At 35.9% G+C, this 23,653-nt stretch overlaps 1 protein-coding gene across 2 annotated transcripts in view; it reads left to right on the forward strand.

Moving 5' to 3' along the window:
* The window catches only part of SKAP2 (src kinase associated phosphoprotein 2), a 228,482-nt gene that overhangs the window by 161,374 nt on the left and 43,455 nt on the right, over positions 1 to 23,653 (forward strand). For both annotated transcript variants that reach the window (XM_077121197.1, XM_077121206.1), the window contains 3 exons: positions 5,691 to 5,815; positions 6,675 to 6,738; positions 7,061 to 7,198. In XM_077121197.1, coding sequence (XP_076977312.1) covers positions 5,691 to 5,815; positions 6,675 to 6,738; positions 7,061 to 7,198 — 327 coding nt within the window. The remainder of the gene's footprint in view (positions 1 to 5,690; positions 5,816 to 6,674; positions 6,739 to 7,060; positions 7,199 to 23,653) is intronic.

Here is a 23,653-nt window from a genome sequence, read left to right on the forward strand (position 1 = left end):
GATAAGCCAGGACCCAGCATCGTGGGTTTGAAAAAGTCTTCTTGACCAAAAGGGGAAAGACAGAAATGAGGCAAAATAAACTTTCAGTGGCTGAAAGATCTCAAACAGAGTCGAGAGGTTATCCTGGAGGTTATTCTTATGCATTTTATAGATACCCTTTTTTAGTTAATGGTGTATTGGAGTGGCTAGAGGGAAGTACCTGAAACCGTTAAACTATATTCCAGTAATCTTAATTCTTGAAGACAGTTGTATAACTATATAGCTTTTACAGTGTGACTGTGCAATTGTAAAAACCTTGTGTCTGATCGTCCTTTTATCCAGGGTATGGACACATAAGTAAAAAAAATAAGGACAAATAAATAAATAATGGGGGTAAAAAAAATTAGGTAGATTGCAATACTAGTGGTCAGTGAGAGGAAGGGGTAAGGCATGTGAGATGTATGAGTTTTCTTTTTTCTTTTTATTTCTTTTTCTGGAGTGATATGGATGTTCTAAGAATGATCATGGTAATGAATACACAGCTATGTGATATTGTGAGCCATTGATTGTATACGTTGTATGGACTGTATGTGTTTAAAGACATCTCAATAAGAATATTTTTTTTTAAGTATTATTATAGCCTCTTTAAGTCTTAAATATTTAGAGAAGTCTGAGCCCAACCTGTCTGGTCCCACCTATCTGCCTGACCTGAATATTTATGTGATTCCTTGTCCTCAAATACCAAACAATCAGCCAAATCAGTCTAGGTGTTCTTTTCTATTTATTGTTCTACTTGATTAAACACCACCTTTTGTTCTGCAGGCTTAGGTCTTCCACACACTGAAGTTTTCTTCTGTTACATCTTTAATTATTGACACTGGTTTTGTTGTTGTTATTACTCTTCTTCCTGAATACCAATTTTTCTTATGGGGTATCTTTGTCTGTTTTCCATATCCGTCATAGTGCCCTTTGTTCCCTGTATTTGTTTCTAGGGCTGTGGTAATGAAGTACCACAAACTAGGTGTCTTATTCTGTCTTAGTTCTGGAGACTAGAGGTCTAAAATCAAGGTGTTGGCAGGGCCATGCTTCCTTATAGGGTAGAATTTTCCTTGCTTCTTCCTATTTCTGGTAGCTCCTGGAAATCCTTGGCATTACTTGGCTTGTTGCTCCACCACTTCAATCTCTGCCCCATCTCCACAAGGCCTTCTTTCCTGTGTATGTGTCTCTTTCTGTGTCCTCTGTTCTTAGAACATCAGTGATTTGGATTAGGGCTCATCCTAACCCAGTATGATCTCATTTAAATTGGTTACATCTGCAAAGACCCTATATCCAAATAAGGTCATGTTCACACAGATACCAGGGTTAGGGCTTGACAGTGTCCTTTTATTATTGTTGTCTGGCTATGTATAGGGTATTTTATTGATAGTACATGACAAGTTAGGGCTCTCTGAGCCCCTCACCTTCTTCATGGGTTCTGGGATGGAAGCTGTTGAGGAAGGGTGATTCTCTGTGTAGGGGGATGAGTTGGGGCAAATACTCCCCAGCAGCTGACTGCTTTTCTCTTCCTTTCATACCATTGCTGGGGCTTTTGGTCCAGGGGCTTTTGCTCCTTGGAGGCCATATGGACTATAAGGTCCACCACCCTGTAGTTGTAGCCAAACTCATTGCCATACCAGGAAATAAGCTTGATAAAGTTGTTGTTGAGGGCAATGCCAACCTTAGCATCAAAGGTGAAAAAGTGGGTGTCACTGTTAAAGTCAGGAGACAACCTGTTCTTTTCTGTCTCCACTGACACCTGCTTCACCACCTTGATGTCATTGATTTGGTTACTTTTTCTACATGGCAGGTCAGATCCATGTTGTACACATTGGGGGTGGGGATGCAGAAGGCCATGTCAGTGAGCTCCCCATCCAGCTCTGGTTTGACCTTTCCCACCATCTTGGCAGTGCAGATAGAGGCAGGGATGATGTTCTAGGCAGCCCCTCGGTTTTCATACCATATTTTTCTGGAGGGGCCATCCACAGTCTTCTGGGTGATAGTGTGAACTGTGGTCATGAGGCCCTCCATGATGCCAAAGTTGTCATGAATGACTTTGGCCATGGGGCAAGGCAGTTGGTGGTGCAGGAAGCATTGCTGCTGATCTTGAGGGAGTTGTCATACTTCTCATGGTTCATGTGTATCACAAACATGGGAGCATTGGCCGAAGGGGCAGAGATGATGCCTCTTTTGGTGACACCCTTCAAGTGAGCCCCAGCCTTCTCCAGGGTTGTGAAGACATTGTTTTGTTTTGTTTTTTTAAGTGTTTTTAGGCTTTGAGTTTTAAGAGATAAAAAATAACTCTGGCTAACAGGAGTTATAAATAAAGGCATGAATGAGGTACAGTGATGGGTTCTGCTCAAGACTTGCCATTAGACCATTTAGCAGACATGTAAAGAAAGGGAGGCATGCTTAGAGGGTAAGTTGCTAAGGGAGAAGTGCCTGATTCTGAAACCAGTGGACTCCACAACATATTCAGCACCTGTGTCTGATTTGATGTTGGCAGGATCTTGCTCCTAGAAGATAATGATGGGACTTCCATTGATGACAAGCTTCCCATCCCAGCCTTGATGATGCTTTTGAAGTTGTCATAGGTGGAATCATACTGAAACTTGTAGACCATGTAGTTGAGGGCAATGAAGGGGACATTGATGGCAGCAAGCTGCACTTTGCCAGAGTTTATAGCATCTTGCTGACCAGGTACCCAATATGGCCAAATCCATTTATTCTGCCCTTCACCAATGTGTTTCAGGGTTGTGGCTGGCACTGCATGAAAAGATGCAGTTGTCTATAGAATGGGAAGGAACAGAGAACCTTAAAAATATCTTTTCAAGAGATACAGTTCAACCCACTACATCTCCCTACCCTTTCTTGTTTTTTGCATCTACCAAGGAAGTTTTTGTTGTTGTTGTTGTTGTTTTGACATGGACAAGCACCAGAAATCGAACCCGGGTCTCTGGCATGGCAGACAAGAATTTTGCTACCAAGAAAGTTTTTTGAAGTATAAGTAGTGTGGTAATAAAAAGTACCTATCAGCACTGCCAAGGTGGTGGGAAAGGTCAAACCAGAGCTGGACGGGGAGCTCACTGCCATGGCCTTCTGCATCCCCACCCCCAATGTGCGCAACATGGATTAGACAAGAATTTTGCCACCAAGGAAGTTTTTTGAAGTATATCACTGATCTAATTTTCAAAAATTGTTGATTCTACTTTTATCACTTCTAAAACAGAATTTATTTTGCTATTGTATCAACTTATACTTTTTTCCTCATTTTCCAGATCCATATTTATTTCTACCGGTCTCCATCATTTCCCTTTGTATTTCATCTGTCTTTTTCACAATTTGTTGTTTCGACTTTTATAAAAGATGCAAAACAATTGTCTGAAGTTCACTTTTGGTTCTTGTAGCTTGCTTTTCCTTTCTACATCCCAAGTGCTATGTTATCTTTTTGCATTATATAATATGTTCATGGCATCTGTATATGTTTGTTTGCTTTTCCCCTTTACTTATCCTTGAACAAGGGGCATGTGTGTTTCATCTGGGATGCTTGCCTATAAATTAGACTAGTGGCTTCTCTGTGGTTCTCATTAGAGACTATTCATATGTTTTCCTTAGACCTAGATGATCTCATACATTGCCTCTTAGCATATTTCTGAGGGCTTTGTTTAATGCAAATCTGCTAGCATGAGGAAGGATCACCTAATTTTGCTAGCTGGCTGTTTTATTCTTAGATAATCTAATACAGGAAAGTATTCCACCCCCTGCAGCTCTTCCAGACTCAGAGTCTTTGTAGTGCTGATTTCAAATCTCCAAATCTAGAGTCCCATTCCTTATGCATTTCTACCCCTACTCATGTTATGTTGCTAAAAATTTTAGAGCCAGACTGGAAATAGAAAACATGATCTTTAGGTCAAATAGTCCGAATGAATGGAGTAGGAGTGATTAAGCCCTTGTGCAGCAAAGGAATGACTTTCCTCCATCTTGCCCTTGAAAATCCAGTTTCTTCTGGGAATTTAAAGACTTCTCTCAACAGTGTCCTATATGGCTTTGGCAGTTTGTCTCTGACCACATCAACATTTTGTAGTGAAAATTCCTTTTGCAGTCTAATAGATCATTCAATGACCAATATTCCTGGAGCACTCAAATTTGTATTGTGTTGTGTGTATGTATATGTGCATGTCCTGAGAAGGTGAGAATGGTCTGATAGGGTCTTACTGGCTTTTGTCCCAGTATGTCTGTAATGCTGTCTGGCTTAAGTGTTCAATATAAATTTGTTGAATGTAAAATATGTCCTGGGAGTACCAGTCCTATGAAATGTAGAGTTCCACGGATAAATAATTCTGGGAAATGCTGCATACTGAATCCTTCTTTTAGAAATTCAATCAGTATGTAAATATATTTAGGGCCCCAAGAAGGCTTGGACTAACAAAACCTGCTTAACTTTAACTCAGCATTTCCCAAACTTATTTGATCACAGAAATCTATTAGTAATGCGTGAAATACACTTTGGGAAATGCTGCTCTCAGTTTTAAAGTATCCTTTTTCTGAACCTCATAAGATAATTGTAAAGTAAACTTCAAATTTTAGATTTGAAACGAAATTAAAGAGTTATAAAATATGACTAAATAAAATAGATTTATACTTTGTCAGAAATTTCTAACTCAGTTTTTTCTCATTTTTTTCATCTTATTTGGAATAAGATATAACCTCCATGATCTTTTAAAAATGTACAATATTTCAGGCATTAAATTAGTATATTTAACAAAAGAAGATGTGTATTTTATTGATACACTGAGCAGAGAGCCTGTTGCCCCATGGTATGGAAACATCTCTGTATTTTCCCTTGAGCTCAGTAAAAGAGTCAATATGTCCTTACTCATGATTTTAATATTGTGTGTTAATCTAGGAAATAAACCTACAACTTTGCAGCTCTTCTGTCAAAATGATGTAACTTGGGTGAAGTAGGAAAGCTGTCTAATTTTATTTTCACCTTCAGAGTATTAAATCCTTTGCCCTATCCCTTCTTTATTTGTCTTTAAAATAATCTGACTAATGCTCAAGTCTGTCTTTTCTTTTCACTCTTCATCATATAGAATTTAAATATGCTTCATTAAAAGTTCAACTGCTCCTTGACTGGTTAAGGAGCTTATTTATTTATTGTAACTAATGCCTCTAAACTTGTTTTACCACTTTTCTCCATCAAAATAGTTTGTTTTCCCCTCACTTCATTTTATAATTAGTATTTTTGCTTTATTTTTCTTTTTAAATTTAGAGTTAGAGTCTTACCAATTTAGGAGATTAAAAGAAAAGATTTGGAGAAGGGCTTGGTGAGGGGAGATAATGGTAAATACAGCCCAGCAAGTTTTCAATTAGACATGGTTTTCTACTGATTTATTAAATACTGCTTTCTTAATAGGAACACCATCTGCAAAGATCCCTTCTTTTTGTTCCCTAAAGCATCTTTTCTTATAGACACTGTTGTCCCAAATACTTCATAATTCTAAAGTTAAAAGTAATATCTAGAAATGCTATTTAAGCATATTACTAATGTAAATATGACCAAAAAAATACCCGTATCAAGAATTGGCAAAGAAAATCTAAATAAAAGATAATCCACTGGGCATATATAGCCACTGTAGCAAATGAAATTCCCACTTTGGTTTTATCTTTGACAGACAAACAACAGAAAGGTGAATTTTCAATAGAGGGCTACAATGTCAGAATGAATAACACCCTTAGGAAGGATGGGAAGAAAGACTGCTGTTTCGAAATCTCTGCTCCTGATAAGCGTGTCTATCAGGTTGGAGTTTTATGTTGCCTTGAAATTAAGTTGATAAAATGTTCTGTTTCATTTATAGAGATATTAGCATTTTGTTGAAACAACTCTCTTTGACATTTTAATAATAATAATAATATATTGATTTTTATACACTGAGCATTCATGTAAGAGAAAATACATTTTTACAAAATTTCAGATTAGTCAAGTGATATCTTCTTATAAAAGAACAAATGAATATGTCATTTATCCATCACTTCAAATGTTGCATTTTTTATCTATTTTAATAGAACTGTGATTTCCTGAAAGAATTACATAGCAGAAAGAGTAAAATTATCAAAAGAAAAATTTCAGAGAGTTAATGCATGTTGTATTGCTTAGGGGTATGGGAGAAAATGAAGGTAAAGGCATGTATTGGCCCTGCAATTCAGGAGCTATCAACTAGGCATCAATATGGAATGTATGTTTAATAAGTTAAAATATCTGAGATTGCAACTGAAAGCCAGTTAATTAAGTTGTCAAGTAGTGTGTTGAAATCTGACAAGAACATTTTTAAGAAAACTGTACCCAGCAGTCTAAAGAAATTCATGGGTGTCTCCTAATTGTCAAGGGCAAATTTTGTTCATCAGTTCTGTCTTTGACATTGATGAAGAGAAGCAGCTTTTTTCGCTGCACAGCTGCCAGCTGCTGATCAGAGTTTCAAATCCATCATCCTCTGCTTCAATTACGTAAATTTGTCAAAATTAACTGTACATTATAAGAAGCATCCTTGCAAGAAAAGTAGCACTAGGCATGAAAAGAATTACTAATGGTCTTAAAGAAATGATAAGAATGAGACATACCTTCTGTTTCTACTACAGTGTTTTTTGTTCCTTTTTATTAGTTTACAGCTGCTTCTCCCAAAGATGCTGAGGAATGGGTACAGCAGCTCAAATTTGTATTACAAGGTAAGAGAAATCGATTAAAGAAGTTGTCACAGTCTTTAAATTTGGAGTGACTGAGTGATTTGCATTTTTATATACAAAAGCTTATTGACTTCTGTGGGCATAACCAAGGGAATATAACTTATTATATTCTTTTATTAATGCAGACTGTTCACCTGAGTTTAGAAAAGCATCTTTTAAATATGAAATTCACATAAAAATAAATTATTTTAAATGTTTTAAAGATTTAGTCCAATAATAATATTGTGATTTGTAGGACTGCATTAATTTGGAAATATGGTTTTAAAAATCTTTTAAAATTTACTTTATGAAACATATTTTGTAGATATGGAATCTGATATTATTCCTGAGGATGATGATGAAAGAGGAGAATTATATGATGATGTTGATCATACTCTACCAATGAGCAGTCCACCAACAATTGGTCAACCAATAGATGATGAAATATATGAAGAACTTCCAGGTATCTATTTTCTGGTCATTCACTTAAGTATTTTTAGTGTCTTTTTCTTTTTTAAGGTCATATGTCATCAAGTTGACAACTTGAGTGAAAAAATGGTGAGCTATTAAGAACAAGGACAAAGACGATCTTCAAAACTATTTTATGAAACAGGTTCTGCTTGAGATATTTCAAGTGAGTTGGATGTACATTTATGAAAAGTGAATGCAACATTCATATTGAAGCAGATACAGTCATAATCTCTTGGGACTTTTGGCTCATTAGCATTGTTTATGCTACATAATTTTTTAATTAAAAAATTGACTTGCCTTACAGTTTTTTCCACCATCTCACACATCATTTTTTATTTGTACATCTTGGAACTTCTATTAACCAAAAGTCCTATTCATACCCCATATGTCATCAACTTCTGCCTTATGTGTTCCTCCTCACTGCAGTGCATTGCATTGTCTTAGAGAAATGTTTTTGAGTTTTTATAACAAAGGACTTTTCAGGCTTGATGTTTTCTTATGTGATAATTTACTATCACTGTGAAATCAGAAAGCGTTCTTTATTCTAAAATTTCAGGCATGGTTTGGTGTTTACAAGCCTCGGAATCTGTTATTTAAAATAAAATTATTAGCTACTTGTAGTTTTAGAGAGTCAATTAAAACAGAAAGATAAGCATCTGAAATTTAGGAGGCAAATGAAGTAGGGGGAAAAGAAGTGTAACCAATAAATTATCAGTGTTTGAGAAGGTTCAGATAGAGTCAGGAGGCTACTCTGGAGGTTGCTCTTACGCAAGCTTCGGTTAGACATTCTACCAACCATAACTTGCCAAACCCCAACCAAAACCATTCCAGCCAATCCTAAAGAACCCCTAGAGCATTATATAAGATCCTACAAAGGTTCCATGTATTAGGGTAGCTTTCCAGAAATGTACAACCTCCAAATGTGTCGCTGGACCAGATAAATCCTGAAATCTAGAGGGCCCATGCTCTTCAAAACATCAGCTAGTTCCATCTCTCTACCCCATATATTGAAAGAGCCTTCTGACATGAAAAAGTTAGAATGGCCATAGCCCAAATACCCCCAAAGAGTGGGACAGAAAGATCAAAGGTGATAGTGAAGTTACACAGAAATGGTAGGTATTAACAAACAAATATAATTGCTGAATCATTAAATTGATATTTCTTTTAGTCTTCAGTATCTCAGAGCAGCTAGAAGTAAAAACCTAAAATTGTGGAATTGTAACCCATACCAAACTCTGAAATCTGTTCTACAACTAATTGTTGCACTGTGTTTTGAAATGTATTGCTCTTTTGTATGTATGTTTTTTTTCACAAAAAAAGAAAAAAAAGTCAATTGTGATGATAAAAAAATATTTTTTCCTTCTAGCCTCCTGTATTCAGAAACAGCTAGAAGGAAAAATCTGAGCTAATGGTATGGTAGCCCATGACAAACTCTGGAATCTGTCCTGTAACTACTTGTTGAAGAGTACTTTGAAAACTATTGCTTTTTTCTTTCTTTGTTTTGTATAGACGTTATATTATACAATTTAAAAAGTTAAAAAAAAATAATATTGGGGATAGCTGATGTTATAGCAGATGCCATTTCCTTATGGCAAGCAAGAAAGGAAGGAGCTATAAACATAGCTCCACTAAAATAACAAAAATATACAGACTACTCTTCCCCAAATTATACTGCTATACTAATTATCTTCTAGAATAGTAGAAGGCAATACAGAAGACATATTTTGAGTATTTTTTCTCCTTTTGGTCAGGATGGAATTGTTGATTCTATAGTGCTAGGGTCATACTCATCCCTGGGAGTCATCTCCCACACCACCAGGGAGACTTTCACCCCTGGATGTCATGTCCCGCATGGGGGGGGTCAGCACTGATTTCACTTGCAGAGTTAGACTTAGAGACAGTGAGGCCACATCTGAGCAACAAAAGAGGTCCTCCAGAAGGAACTCTTAGGCATACCTATAGGTACTCTAAGCTTCTCCGCTACCTACATAAACTTTACTAGAGTAAACATCAAGACCCTAATATTCTTTGACTATTTGTATTTAGTCACTTTGTATCAATATCAATGCAATTGTTTTAGTCTTTAAAATGTTCAGAAGACCAGGTACAAATGTACAATGCTAATACAAAGAGTTAATAATAGAGTAGTAAGTGGGGAAAATATCTACTGCAAGCTATGGACTATAGTTAACAATAATATCTTAAAATTCTTTCATCAACAGTAAGTGGTGTACCACACATATTAGTGGTCAGTAATAGGGGAAGATAAGGAATATGGGGTGTTTTACGTTTCCTTTTTTTGTGTGTTTATCTGATAATTTCCTTTTTGGGGTAATGAAAATGGCCTAAAAGTGAGTGTGATGATGATTGCACAACTAAGTGGCGATATTGTGAGATATTGATTGTATAATTTGGATATTGTTCTAGTTTGCTAGCTGCCGGAATGCAACACACCAGAGACGGATTAGCTTTTAATAAAAGAGGATTTATTTCATTAGTTCTTCAGAGGAAAGGCAGCAACTTTCATCTGAGGTTCTTTCTTACATGGGAAGGCTCAGGGTAATCTCTGCTGGCCTTCTCTCCAGGCCTCTGGGTTCCAACCACTTTCCCCATGGTGATTCCTTTATGCATCTCCTAAGGTCTGGGCTGAGCTGCGAGTGCTGAGATGAGGTATGCTGAGCTGCTTGGGCTGTGCTACGTTGTGCTCTCTTATTTAAGCACCAGCCAATTAAGTCAAACATCATTCATTGAACAGGCACGCCTCCTAGCCGACTACAGGTGTAATTAGCAACAGATGAGGTTCACGTACCATTGGCTCATGTCCGCAGCAACAAAACTAGGTGCCTTCACTGGCCAAGTTGACAACTGAATCTAACTACCACAGATGGAATGTGATAAATGAATGTATCTTAATAAAATCTGCAAAAAATCATTTTAAATCTTTTTTGGGGGGAGGTGCATGGTCTGGGAATTGAACCCGGGTCTCCCACATGAAAGGCGAGCATTTTGTGTACCCTTTTTTTTAAATCTTTTTTTTTCAAAAAATCATTTTAAACATAAAAATTATATTGAAGGGAGATTTTCATAGTTGACAACTAAGCTTTTCTGCTTGTAAATTTTAGTTTCATGATAGTACATGTTGATTTCCAATAGAAAATATTCACCATATAAATGTTAAGTAATTGCTGATGACTTTTTCCGCCAAAAGATAATTTTTCTTTGTTTCTAATCCAATAAAAGCTCAGACTTTAATATATAAATAAATAAATAAGACATTGTAAGCAATAACAAAATGTTCAGAAGAACTTGTGAGAATGTAATATACACTGATGTAAAATGGAAGAGTGTAGTACTTTTTTATATATGATAATACTGTCATATACAATCCATGCCTTTAAAACCATGCAATTACAATTATTGAATTAACTATTAGGTTCCATATTTCTGCAACTTGATCATCCTCTCCCTGCCCCCCAAAGTAAAAAAAAAAGCAAAACTAAACTAAACAAACAAAAAAAAAAGCTGATGAGGAGTAAAGATCAAATAGTCATTTCTACTACAGAGACCCGAAGAAGAGCTCTTGTAAGTAGCTTGAAATCTTAAAAATATGAAACTGCTTTATTTTCTTACACCAAATATGTTCCTCTTCATCTTTTTTTTCCTGACCAGGGCCACATAATTGTTGGAAATAACTGTTTACTCTTTAGGTAGTCTTACCTCTTGCTGTGGTATTGGGAGAAATCTAAGCTCCTCTGGGATTCCTTTGCCCCTGCCTGGGATCCCCAGTTACTGTACAAAGTGATTGAGCTTGGTCGAGCCTGTAGCTGTGCCCCTGGGAAGGAAGCTGCTGTAAGCAGCTATGGAATGTCTAGTTCTTCTTTCTTCCCCAGTGTAACTGAGAGCCACTTCAACGTCTGCACAATTCAGCAAATTCGTCAACTTTGAGCCAGCAGCTATAGACGGAATTTTTCTTATGGAAGTCCCTAAAGTTGTTTCTTAGAGTTAAAGGTTTTGCTTGATTAAATATCTAAATTTAGAAAGGTAACTTTTTACTTGAGAAATTATATCTCTTTCAAGACATGAATTAATCTTACAGCATTCATTCCTGGGAAATATGAATATAATTTGAGGGGGAGGGGGCAAACAGTGGTAAAGCATTAAACACATTTTATAAACTTTTGGTATGTTTCCAGTTCTGAACAGAGAATTGTATATTTCTAAAGTCTGACTGGTTCAGTTCCCAGGATTAATTAATAAACTGCTATTTAAATGCAATTTACTATCAATTATATATAATTGAAACTAGCCCTCTTAGTTGAAAGATGAGGCATACAAATGTGCTTGAAGAACAATCCAAGCATTCAGCAGCTACTCTATAATCACAATGTTCTTTCAAAATTGGGTACAAAACTCCTATTCTACTGAGAATATTTTGTTATTGAAGTGTAAAATAAATCTGCAGTGTTTAAGTCTCAAGAGTGAGAGGAAGAAAACATTGTTTTAAAAAACAGGGTTGCAAAATATTCCTAAAAAAATGTTTATAATTGTATGGGTGAGTAAATAGTTCCACTGTAATTGTTTTTCAGTGAGGATATTTTAACTCTATTACAACAGCTTCTCTTTAATTTCTTGTTCATTAATTTTTAACTAACTTCATAAAAGAATAACAATACATTTTTAAGATTTCTTTGTGTTTAGGGAATCCATACATACAGAAAAGTTGAGAAAATACCATTTCTGGAGAATATTATAGGTATTTAGCTTCTCTTCAAATACCCTAATGTTTTGACATCTTTTAATGTCTTAGTACTTATTAGAATAGACCAATCAGATTCTCTTACATTGTAGTCTTCCTATAGTATATTTGTGTTTGCATGACTAATATGTTGGTCAAAGTGTGTTAAACTGTTTCCAACACAATAATGGTTCATTTGGCTTAGCACAGATTTCATAATTTATTGCTCATTTTTTCATTAAAAATAGAGAGGAACAACATTTATGCTTTATTTTCAATCTTGAAAGGTGAAAACAATGCCTGAGACATTTTTTGCTGCAAAAATCAACTTAGCATTCTCTTCTTTTCCAGTTAGCATGACACTTTTTTTGTTTTCCTTAATGGCAGGAAATTGTGCAGAAAGCAAAAAAAGACTTTTCTAGATATAGACTGAATAGAATCAGCCAAGTAACAAGAATGGTAACCACCCATTAGGCCATTAAATCTGTAGCTTTCAGGGGAATTGCATTTAAAATGTCTTCTGGCAAGTGGACTGGAGGAGAGAGGGCAACATAGAACAGGAAGACAAATTTCTAGTTGCATTAACCTATTTTTTAAAAGTGTGAATTCATTTTTATTTCTTTTTTATTATAATGACAGATTGAACTATTCTGAGCCAGAAAAGGATGTTTTTATCTTTTGTTCATTCAATTACATTTCAAATTTATTCAGTCCAACTATCTGCATCTAAAATGGAACATAAAGTAAAATGCAATCCTGAATTTTTTTTTCAGTATAACTAATATATATATATATATATATATATATACACACACATTGAAAAGAACAGTTCAGGGGTACTTAAATTTGAGTAGTCTCCAGCAAGTAGACACAAATGATAACTTAATAAGCTGTTACGACTCTGAAAAATACATTTTTGTTTTATTTTCCTTTTGAATAATTATCACTCATACCATTGCTGAGTTAATATCAAGGTTATAGGGACCCTGGAGTGTCCGGCATTAACATCATTATAAGTGATGGAAGGTCCTAGTTTCACCAAAAAATTTTTTTATTCCTTCTTTGGAATGCAGTGAAAAGATGCCAGTTTACTTCCACAGAACCACAGATATTCAGCATTTTAGTATTGTTAGTCTAAGCAGCCTACTAGTATTCTTTTCTCATAAACTGAATTATGAATTTAAGTGTGGTGACATTGCATCCTAATGCATGGTTTAAGTATTTTTCAAGTAAATAACTAGATTAGAGTCAAATTTTTGGATGGTTTCAGTTCTGAATTATGCTGAGAGGGTCACCTGAGGTTATAGAAAATAATGAAATCATTCATATGTTAGGGTTGCTGCACATATCTAATGTTTATTTATATTTTTATTTTTGTTGACTATAAATGTGTTTCTTAAGTTCTTTATGTTGCTTATTTTGTGATATAGTATGAAGCTTTGGAGTACAATTCTGTCATGTAACTTTTCTCTACTTTGTCATTGATACCACAAATGAATTCTTTTCATGATAAGAGAGGTTTTAGACCCAAGTACCTGTGTGCATGTAGCACACATATTTCCATGGTAAAGATATCAAGTGACCCATTTTGCAACTTGGAGCTAAATCATTGGCTCTCAATTGTGGGAGCTTTTGTCTTCTCCCCTTCCCCTGCCCCCACACCCCCACCCCAGGACATTGGATAATGTCTGGAAACATTTTTGGTTGTCCCAGCTGGGGTGGGGGTGGGGGTGCTCCTGGCATCTAGTGGGTAGAGGCCATGGATGCTGCGAAAACATCCCACAATATACAGCCCCCCCCCCCCCAACAGAGACATATCCAGCAAAAAAATGGCAATAGTGCTGTGGTTGGGAACCCCTGGCATTATGATAAACAGCTCTTGGTTTATTACCATTTTGTCCTTACCTCTTGAGTTATAAACTCCCATAGCACAAGCTCCATGTAATCATCCATTTTCATGTAGATGATGTAGGCTTTCTAACATAAAACTAGGATTACATAGAATCGTTCTAGGGCATAAGGGACCAGCTGGACTTTTCTGTGATGTTAACTTCTAGGGGCAATATTGAATTTCTGTCTGTTTTAGGGAAATGAGCAAACCGTGAAAAACGAAAAAGTAGGGAAGTATTTTCTCTATTTTCATGAGATATTCTCCATGGAAGAAGAGTTTTTTGAAATTGCAAATGTGTCTTTCTTGTATGACTTCTTAGTTTATAATATTCTGATATGGTTGTTCCTTTGAAGCTAAAAAGAAAGACCTGTAGATAAGGGATTGAGTGTTCTCTAAAGCCATTCTAGGAAAATGCAGGGCCAAGCCAGAAACTGAAATTTGATAGGTGGCTTTAGGATTAGAGGAAGCCCTCTTATATGGGATTTCTTTCCTTTCTTGGCCCTGGACTGTGAAAAGCCTGATGGGCTTGCGATGGCTCCTGGAGGTAAGCAGAGAGTCACTGAGGCAGCTTCATGAGGGAACCAGTGAAGTCGGGCCTGGCCTGAATGTCCCTCAAAAGAAACCACTTCAGGTGGTTGTATATTATTTTCTGCTCATTCCTTTTTGTTATTACTGAGTCTTAATTTTTAGATCTTTATTTATAAACAATTCATGCCCACTAGGAAATCCTTAAATATTGCCAGCACCCATAAAATAAAAGAGTGGAAGTCACTCACCCCCCACCTTAAGTAAGCACTGTTTGCAGTTTGATCTGCTCTCTTATTTTCCTTGTCCATTTATAAATATATAGATAGATATAAAGTTTTTAAAACAAAAATGAAATCTTTCCTTTCATGTACTTTCTTATCCTTTATTTCTTTCCTACCTTTCATTTTCTCCTTTCTTCCTTATTATTTTATTATTAAAATTATTTTATTTTCCTCTGTAACCCCTTTTCTCCTGTGTTCCCCTCTTTCCATTTCCAACCTTTTCTTCTTCTTTGCTTTCACTTCCTTCATTCCATAAATACTCTTGAGTACCTGTTATGTGCCAGTTACTGTAGGAAGGTGCTAAGAATATCTGTATTCTCACTACACCCACTTCAGAGGGGTGGGTGTCCCCTTGTCCTTTTAGCCCGAGCTTGACTTAAACAGCTGCACCCTTAATTCCCCATGTTTATGTAAGTCTTGTGTAAATGGAGTATACGCTTCATGAATTGTTTTGTTTTTCTGACAGAAGAATCCTGTATTCCAACAGATAATGTCAAAGCTAACCTGTGCCTATCTTGACACCTCTCAGGCCATCCGTTGCTTCCCCTCGTCCTCTTATCTCCCGGCTCCACCCAGTCATACTGGTTGAGAACATAGACTTTCGAGACAAACACTTTGTTTTGAATCCCAACTCTGCCCCTTACTGTGTCAGGCAGAAGAAAAGTGAACATGGAGAAAAGGTGGAGAATACAAGATGCAATAGTGAATATAGAAATAGGTAAAATATGCCAGTAACTTTAATTAACTATTGATTATTATGTTTTAAACTATTGATTATTTTTAAATAATTTCTTAATTAAAGAAAGGCAAAACTAAATTTTGCCAATAAGGATAAAATTAGCTGAGGCAAGATAGAGATGTGTAGTAGTGAAAGCATGCTTAAGTTCTTGTCCTGTTCAGGAGAGACATACCAAGTATCTTCAGTCTTTGTTATGAAGTGCATAGTTAGGTATGCTTGTTAAACTCTCAGATATATATATCTGAGATATATAGATCTCAGAATATAATATAATAATAATATAATATTATTATATTAAACTAGATAATAATTTAGTTCTATTATTAAGTACTAAATAAATAGAAATGCAATTAGGGTTTCCCAAACAGCAGAGAGGGAAAAATAGATGACTACAGAAAAAATTTAAATCCAAAAGAAAGTAGGAATGTGTGAAAAGAGAAAAAAGGGAAAATATAGTAAGAATAAGCCCAAGTATAAAAGTCATTATAATAAATGTAATGAGTAAGTTCATCTGTTAAAAGATAGAAGTTATCATAGTGGATAGTGTTTAAAATCCAGCAATGCTCTTCTCAGAGGAAATCTACCCAAAACAAAACCATATAGAAATTTTCAAAGTAGGGAAATGGAAATAGATATACCAGGCAGTACTAGCCAAGGAGAGCTGTGGTAGTAGTGTTTACATCAGACAATATAGGATTTAAGGTAAAAAGCAATAATATGGCTACAGAATGACACAAATACTAATAAAAGAAGATAAATCTTAAAGGCTTCTAACTACATAACCTTGAAATTTTAAAGGCTTCTTACTACGTAACCTTGAAATCTAAAAGAACTTACATGACAAATTTGACAAACCCTCAGTTTTACTGGGAGATTTTAGTACACACTTCTAAAAACTTGTAGACCAAGCAGACAAAAAATGTGTAAGGACATGGAAGAGTTGAATCAGAAAATTAATAAACTTAATCTACTGTTATATAAAAAAGATATAAATCTGCATTGCAAATTATAGAGAAATATGTTCTTTTCAGTAGGAAGTTTCAACAAATTTCATTAAATCTGTGTCATACAATGTCCTTCAACTACAATGACATTTAATTAGAAACCAACACTAAAAAGGTAGTTAAAAATACCCAAATCCATATCTTTGGAGGCTGAAAAATACATTCCTAAGTAGCTCATGAATTGAAAGAGGAAATCACCAAAAAAACAAATAGATTGTTATCGATTACTGATGGTTTCCATTTCTTAACCACAACATTCTAAACTTTTGGACTTATATTTATTTTTCCATTGCCCAGGAAACCAATAGAATATCTATAAATTTTTTTGAAAATTGAAAAGATAAGCAAATGTCAGACTAAAATGCTGATGTTTATAAAGCAAAAAGAAAAACTACACTACTGGAGAGAGGCTAAGATTTTCCTGTGAACCTTAGGTGTACAATTCTAAAACTCTGCCAGGAGGTCAAATATTCACACTGTAAGTTTTGTACCTACACATAACTGAATAATTTCTCATTTAGTACCTAGAAATTTCAACAATTAATTTAAAGGCGTAGCTTCTAGTCACCTTCATATCAGACTGTTTAACTAGAGTCTTCATTCTGCATATATGACCTACTTCCCATGTAGAGTGTAACAGATCAAGTATGCTAAAGTTTTTTAGTATCTTTGCAAGAATGTATTTGCTTCTTTGTGTCTCAGAAAAAAAAAATACACACACACACACCCTTACACAAACACATACATCTATAGAGACAGGCTGTAGTAGGAGAGTATCAAGCTTCACTATTTTTGCAGATAGGTCAGCTGGGAATATCAACTTCCTAAGAGTTCTCAGCTGTTTACTTTAAAGCAGTGAGTAATAAGAACGGGCAAGTTCAACAAAATGTCAGTGATAAATATAAGCAGTCTTCACTATCTGCCCTCAGCAGTGCTACAATTCAGTAGTGCAAAGCCTTCAACAAAATGGAGAAAAAAAGAATCTAAATCAGTTAAGCTTAAGAGAAAATTTACCTTGACTTTCTTTCAAATAAAACATTCTTTTATGGATTTGCCCCTTTTTATTAGAATTTCAATAGAATTCTTACAGGTGACTCATAGCTACATATCCATTAATCCTTTTTTCTCATGACAAAGAAATTCAGATATACAGTCTGAGTGACATTTTTATGCTTTCTCTGGAACCAGATCCCAGATCTCCTGCCTCCTTATTTTGGACCTCTTTCCACATTTCTGATCCTGGGTCAAGGAATTATAAACTAACTCTTCTTCCTTTAGAATAATAACTTGTGGGAGACAATACAGTCCAGAATAATTTGGGTAGAGAATAGAAAGTATTTGCAAAGCCCCCTTGAAGAACTGGGGGGAAATGTGGAAATATTAAACTTCCCCACCTGAGGAATTTCAGATATTTCACAAGCATTTAATAGACCGAGCCCTTGATCTTGGAGTTTGTCTTTATAAAACTGATTCCTTTAAAGAAGAAGCTAGGCCAACTTATAATTATGCTAAGAATCACCCCCTAGAGAACCTCTTTTGTTGCTCAGATGTAGTCTCTCTCTACGCCAACTTGGCAGGTGAACTCACTGCCCTCCCCTCTACATGGAACATGACTACCAGGGGTATAAATCTCCCTGGCAACATGGAACATGATTTCTGGGGATGAACCTGGACCTGGCATCATGGGATTGAGAAAGTCTTCTTAACTGAAAAAGGGAAGAGAAATGAAACAAAATAAAGTTTCAGTGGCGGAGAGTTTTCAAAAAGAGTCAGAGGTCATTCTAGTGGTGATTCTTATGCATTGTAATTAGATATCCCTTTTTAGTTTTTAGCAAATTAGAATAGGTAGAAGGAAATACTTGAAGCTGTTGAACTATATACCAGTAGTCTTGATTCTTGAAGATTATTGTATAACTATGTAACTTTTACAGTATGGCTGTCATTGTGAAAACCTTGTGGCTGACACTCCCTTTATCCAGCGTATGGTCAGATGAGTAAAAATATAAGGAGAAAAATAAATAAGTAATAGGGGTGGGATGAGGGGCATGGGATATTTTGGGTGTTCTTTTCCATTTTCATTTATTTTTATATTTATATGCATTTTTTTTGAATACTGAAAATGTTAAAAAAAATTGTGAGGAATGCATAACTATATAATGATACTGTGAACCGTTGATTGTACACTTTGGATGATTATATGGTATGTGAATATCTCAATAAATTTGTATTTTAAAAAAACGCATATTCTCCTATACACACACACACACACACACACACACACACACACACACACACACACACAAACCTTTTGGGAGAGCTCTTTATTCCTTATCTAGGTTATCTCTTCACCTGCTCACTACTTAACCCCTGGCAATTTGGTTTTTCTATCCTTGTCCCTTAACTAAAATAGCATCTTCAGAGTTACCAATACTCTCCCAATCATTGGTCTTAGCCTCAAATTTATCTCTGGAAATTTGTTACTACTGGCCACTGTGTTAATTTGCAAGCTGCCGGAATGCGATATAGCAGAACTGGAATGACCTTTAAAAAGGGGAATTTAATACATTCTAAATTTACAGTTCTAAGAAAGTGAAAGTGTCCAAATTAAGGTTCCAGCGAGAGGTTACCTTCACTCAAGAAAGGCTGATTGGTTTGGAATACCTTTATCAGCTGGGAAGTCAGGTGGCTGGCATCTGCTGGTCCCTTGATCCTGGGCTCCATTTCTTTCAGTTTCTATCTGTGTGGTGATTCCTTACTTTGCTTCTCAGGGGCTGGTTTTCATCTTTTGGCTTCCCTTGGCTCTTTCTGGGTTCTGGCTTGCTTAACATCTCATGGTGATGTTTCCTGGTCTCCAAGCATATCCAACCATCCATGTGTCTGTTCTCTGAAGCAACTGTTCTCCAAGCATCTATATCTGCTCTTTCTGTTGGCTCTGAGGCTTCTGTTATTTCTCTGTCTCTCCAAACTGTTTCCTCTTTTAAAGGACTCCAGTGGACTAATCAAGACCTACCCTGAATGAGTGGAGTCACATCTCCATGCAACCAAAAGGTCACCCCCACAACTGGGTGTGTCACATCTCCTTGGAGATGATCTAATCAAAAGTTTCCAACATACATTACTGAATCAGGATTAAAGGAAATGGCTGCCTCCACAAGATTCAGTCAGTATTAAAACATGGCTTAATTGGCACAGCCACTCTCTTCTTGAAACTCTCTTCTCCCCCCATTGGCCATCTCCAGTGAGTTTTCTTGTTTCAAATAATATGTATAAATAAACATCCTAGCACTGTTTGAGATTTCCTCATTTGCTTGCTGATTGCTTCAAATGATTTGTTTTCCTATTTGCCCTTTATTTCTTTGAGAAGCTTCTTGTTCCTGTCTTTTCTTATCTTCTCATCATGTATTCTTATTGTACTTTTAATTAATTAATTCAACAAATATTTTAATTAATATTTACTGAAAGCTAGACCCTGTTCTAGTGTTGGAAGTTTAGGAGTGAAAAAGGCAGACCTGGCCCCTATTAAGATAATGGAGATTTCAATAAGTGCTAGAAAAAAAAGATAAGGGAATGTTGTAAAAAGGAGAAACTGCTTTATCCTCTGTAGTCAAGGAAGAGGTGACATTTAAATGAGTGCTCCTGTATAAAAAAAGAGCTGATGAATGCAAAAGTCAACTAAAGTACCCTCTAGGCAAAGGGACTGCCAAGTGCAAAGGCCCTGAGGCCTGAGACTTCTTTGTTTATGAACCGGAAAGGGGGAGCATACTCTTGCCAGGTAGAGTGAAGTTAAATGAACTTGGAGAGATAAGCAAGAACCAGATTAAGCAGGGCCTTTGTAGGACATGATTGATTTTTAGTGTAGTCCTGTGTGCATAAATGGCACTTGAAAAATGTGTGCAAAATCACTAAAGTGAGGCTGACATATATAATTATATATAAAAAGTTGCCCATGCACAGCAAATGCTCTTTCATCTATGTGATGAAAAATTTGGATTTGATTAGCTCTTTCTTTACACTCTCTCTTTTGGCAACTTTATACTTTCATCTGTCACTACATACAGCATATGGTTAGAACAAAGTAAAATATCTTCATTGGGTAGCTAGTTCATCAAAGAACTTAAAAGATGATATTATGATAATGATAATAATAATGGTTAGCACTTAGTTTTTAGTATACAGCAGTGTTCCAAATGTTTCAAATACATTATCTCATTTAGTAAGCATGAATACTTTATGGCATAGGTACTATTATCATCTCTATTTTACAGACCGAAAAAGCACAAAAAGTTTCAGTAACTTGTCCAGAGTCACAAGCTAGGAAGTGGCAGAGTTCAAATTTGAACCTAGGCATTCTGACTCTGGAGGTCAAGCTCTTAACAGAGATATGCTAAGAATCACTTTGTCCTTGGTTTATCAAGTCAGCATTTACTGGCACATCTTTAGATCTGACCTCTGAGCTCAAGTCTCACATTTCAAATGCCCATTCGTCATTGTGTCAAACTCATACCTAAGATCAAATTTATCATCTTCCTTCCTAATGTTGCCTTCCTCCTTTGTTTTCTTATTTCTCTTATCAGCACCAATAATAGTTACTCAAGTTTAAAAACACAAAACAAAATCAAAATTATTTCCTTGACTCCTTCCTGATCTCTACCCCCAGATCAATTCTGTTGCCATTCCTACTCATTGTTCCTCTGAGGTCTTATCCATCCCAGCTCTCCACTCAGGCTTTAACAGTTTCTCCACCTGCATCATTGCAAGAGCTCCTCAGTGCTCTCCTCACTTTCTCTCTCTCTCTCTGTGTGTGTGTGTGTGTGTGTGTGTGTGTGTGTGTGTGTCTCACTGACTAACCCAATAAACCATTCTACACACTGTCAACAAATTGATCTCCTTTAGACATAGTATGATAAAATTAATCCCTTTGTTAGTAACCTTTATAGATTCCCACTGCTTAGCGAGCCAATTCCAAAAACATTGGCCCCTTCCTTGTCTGACTCGTATCTACCTTTCTAGTCCTATTACCGCTGCTCAGGCCCCTTATACTCCAGCCGGATGGAACTCTTTTCCAATCCTTATCCCTGCCCCGTGCTTTATCTCAGTGCCTCCATCTCCTACATGAAACTGATGTCTTATACTAAATCAGTGTGATGAGTTAATGAATGAATTAAAGAACAAAAATTCAGTCAAATGTCATGTAGATAAGACTTTTGGTTGGTTTCATTTTTCCTTCCACACAATCTGTGATCAACTGTATAATATTTTCTGATTTGTCTCACTATCTGCAAGATGCAGGGTGGATGCTAAATGATCAATAAATAGTCTCTGTCCTCAAATGTGTTGTAATCTAATCAAAGAAACAGGTGAATATCTAGGTATAGTAAAAAACAATAAATGGACACAAATATAAACATACATATATATGAAGATAAACAAATATATTCATCCATATATATATCCATATATGTCACATTTTTACTATTTCTCTAGCCTAGTTACTATACATGTTGGCCCTTTTTTCTCTATCCATACCTATGAAGCACCTTCATAGGTACTCCCTAAGAAATAATGAATGGTTAACACTTAGTTCTTAGTATGCAGCAGAGTTCCAAATGTTTCAAATATATTATCTCATTTAGTAAGCATGAATACTTTATGGCATAGGTACTGTTATCATCTCTGTTTCACAGACCCACAAACCAAGGCACAAAAAGTTTCAGTAACTTGTCCAGAGTCACAAGCTAGGAAGTGGCAGAGTTGAGACTGAAGACTCCATATGTAAATTGAGCATACTATAATATTGGTATAAATATAGTATCATATCCTCCAGCATTCTGGGACTAATGCATATATTCAGAATATCTCACCTGATGCTAGGAAACAACATAGATAAAAGAATGCACAATCTTGTTTTATAAACTGTTGATTTGTCATGTAAATGGAGAAAATATTTTCAATAAAATCTGAATTTGGAAGTTTAATTCACACCTTTTTGCTGCTCCAAAGTGTTGAATGGCTCTCCACTGTCCATGGGATAAAGCCCATACTCTCTATGTTAGTACTTAAAGATCTTCCACAATCTGCTTGTAACCTTATATTCTAATCCAGTCTTTGTTACACTGCAGCAACTTTCCAGTTTCAACACACTGACTTATGCTTCATTCTCTCTCAGACATCCTGTATTTTTCCATCCTCACAGTTTTGCTCATATACTCTCATGAAATGCTCTTCTGTTTAGTTTTTAGCCAGATCCTCCCTCTCTTTCCAGGCCCAGATACATCCCTCTCCCCAGAAAAGCGTCCCCCTGCCCATACCAGCATGAAGTAACCTCTGCTTCTTTGAACTTCTAAAAGCATTGTTCATTTGAAAATTAATCACATGCTACTTTAAAAAAATATTTTTAATGAGATACCTTCATGCACCATACATTCCATCCAAAGTAGACAGTCAGTGGCTCACAATATTTATCACCATGATCATTTTTAGAACATTTACATCATCCAGAAAAAGAAATAAAGGAAAAAAGAAAAAAAAAACGTACATCTCATCCCCCTTACTCCTCTCTCTCATTGACCGCTAGTATTGCAATCTACCCAATTTTTTTTTTATTTTTACACCTTATCCCCCCATTATTTATTTTTTGTCCTTATTTTTTTACTCATCTATCCATACCTTGGATAAATGGAGTGTCAAACACAAGGTTTTCACAATCACATGGTCACATTGTAAAAGCTGTATAATTATACAGTTGTTTTCAAGAATCAGGGCTACTGGAACACAGTTCAACAGTTTCAGGTTGAAGCGCTCCAATACACCATAAACAAAAAGGGATGTCTCTGTAATAAGTAAGATTAACCTCCAGGATAACCTCTCGACTCTATTTGAATTCTCACAGTCACTGAGACTTTATTCGGACTCATTTCTCTCAAGCCTCTTTTGATCAAGAAGGCTTCCTCAACCCTAGGTATTTACTATACCTAGATATTCACCTGTTTCTTTGATTAGATGATGCTGGGTCCAGATTCATCCCCAGGAGTCATGTCCCATATTGCCAGGGAAATTTACACCCCTAGGAGTCATGTCCCATGTAGGGAAGGGAGGGCCATGAATTTACCTGCTGAGTTGGCTTAGAGAGAGAGCCCACATCTAAACAACAAAAGAGATTCTCTGGGAGTAACTCTTAGGCATAATTTTTTTTTTTTTAATTTTTTTATTAATCAAAAAAAAAGAAATTAACACAACATTTAGAAATCATTCCATTCTACACATGCACTC

The sequence above is a fragment of the Tamandua tetradactyla genome, chromosome 1, assembly GCF_023851605.1.
Source record: "Tamandua tetradactyla isolate mTamTet1 chromosome 1, mTamTet1.pri, whole genome shotgun sequence".
Classification (NCBI taxonomy): domain Eukaryota; kingdom Metazoa; phylum Chordata; class Mammalia; order Pilosa; family Myrmecophagidae; genus Tamandua; species Tamandua tetradactyla.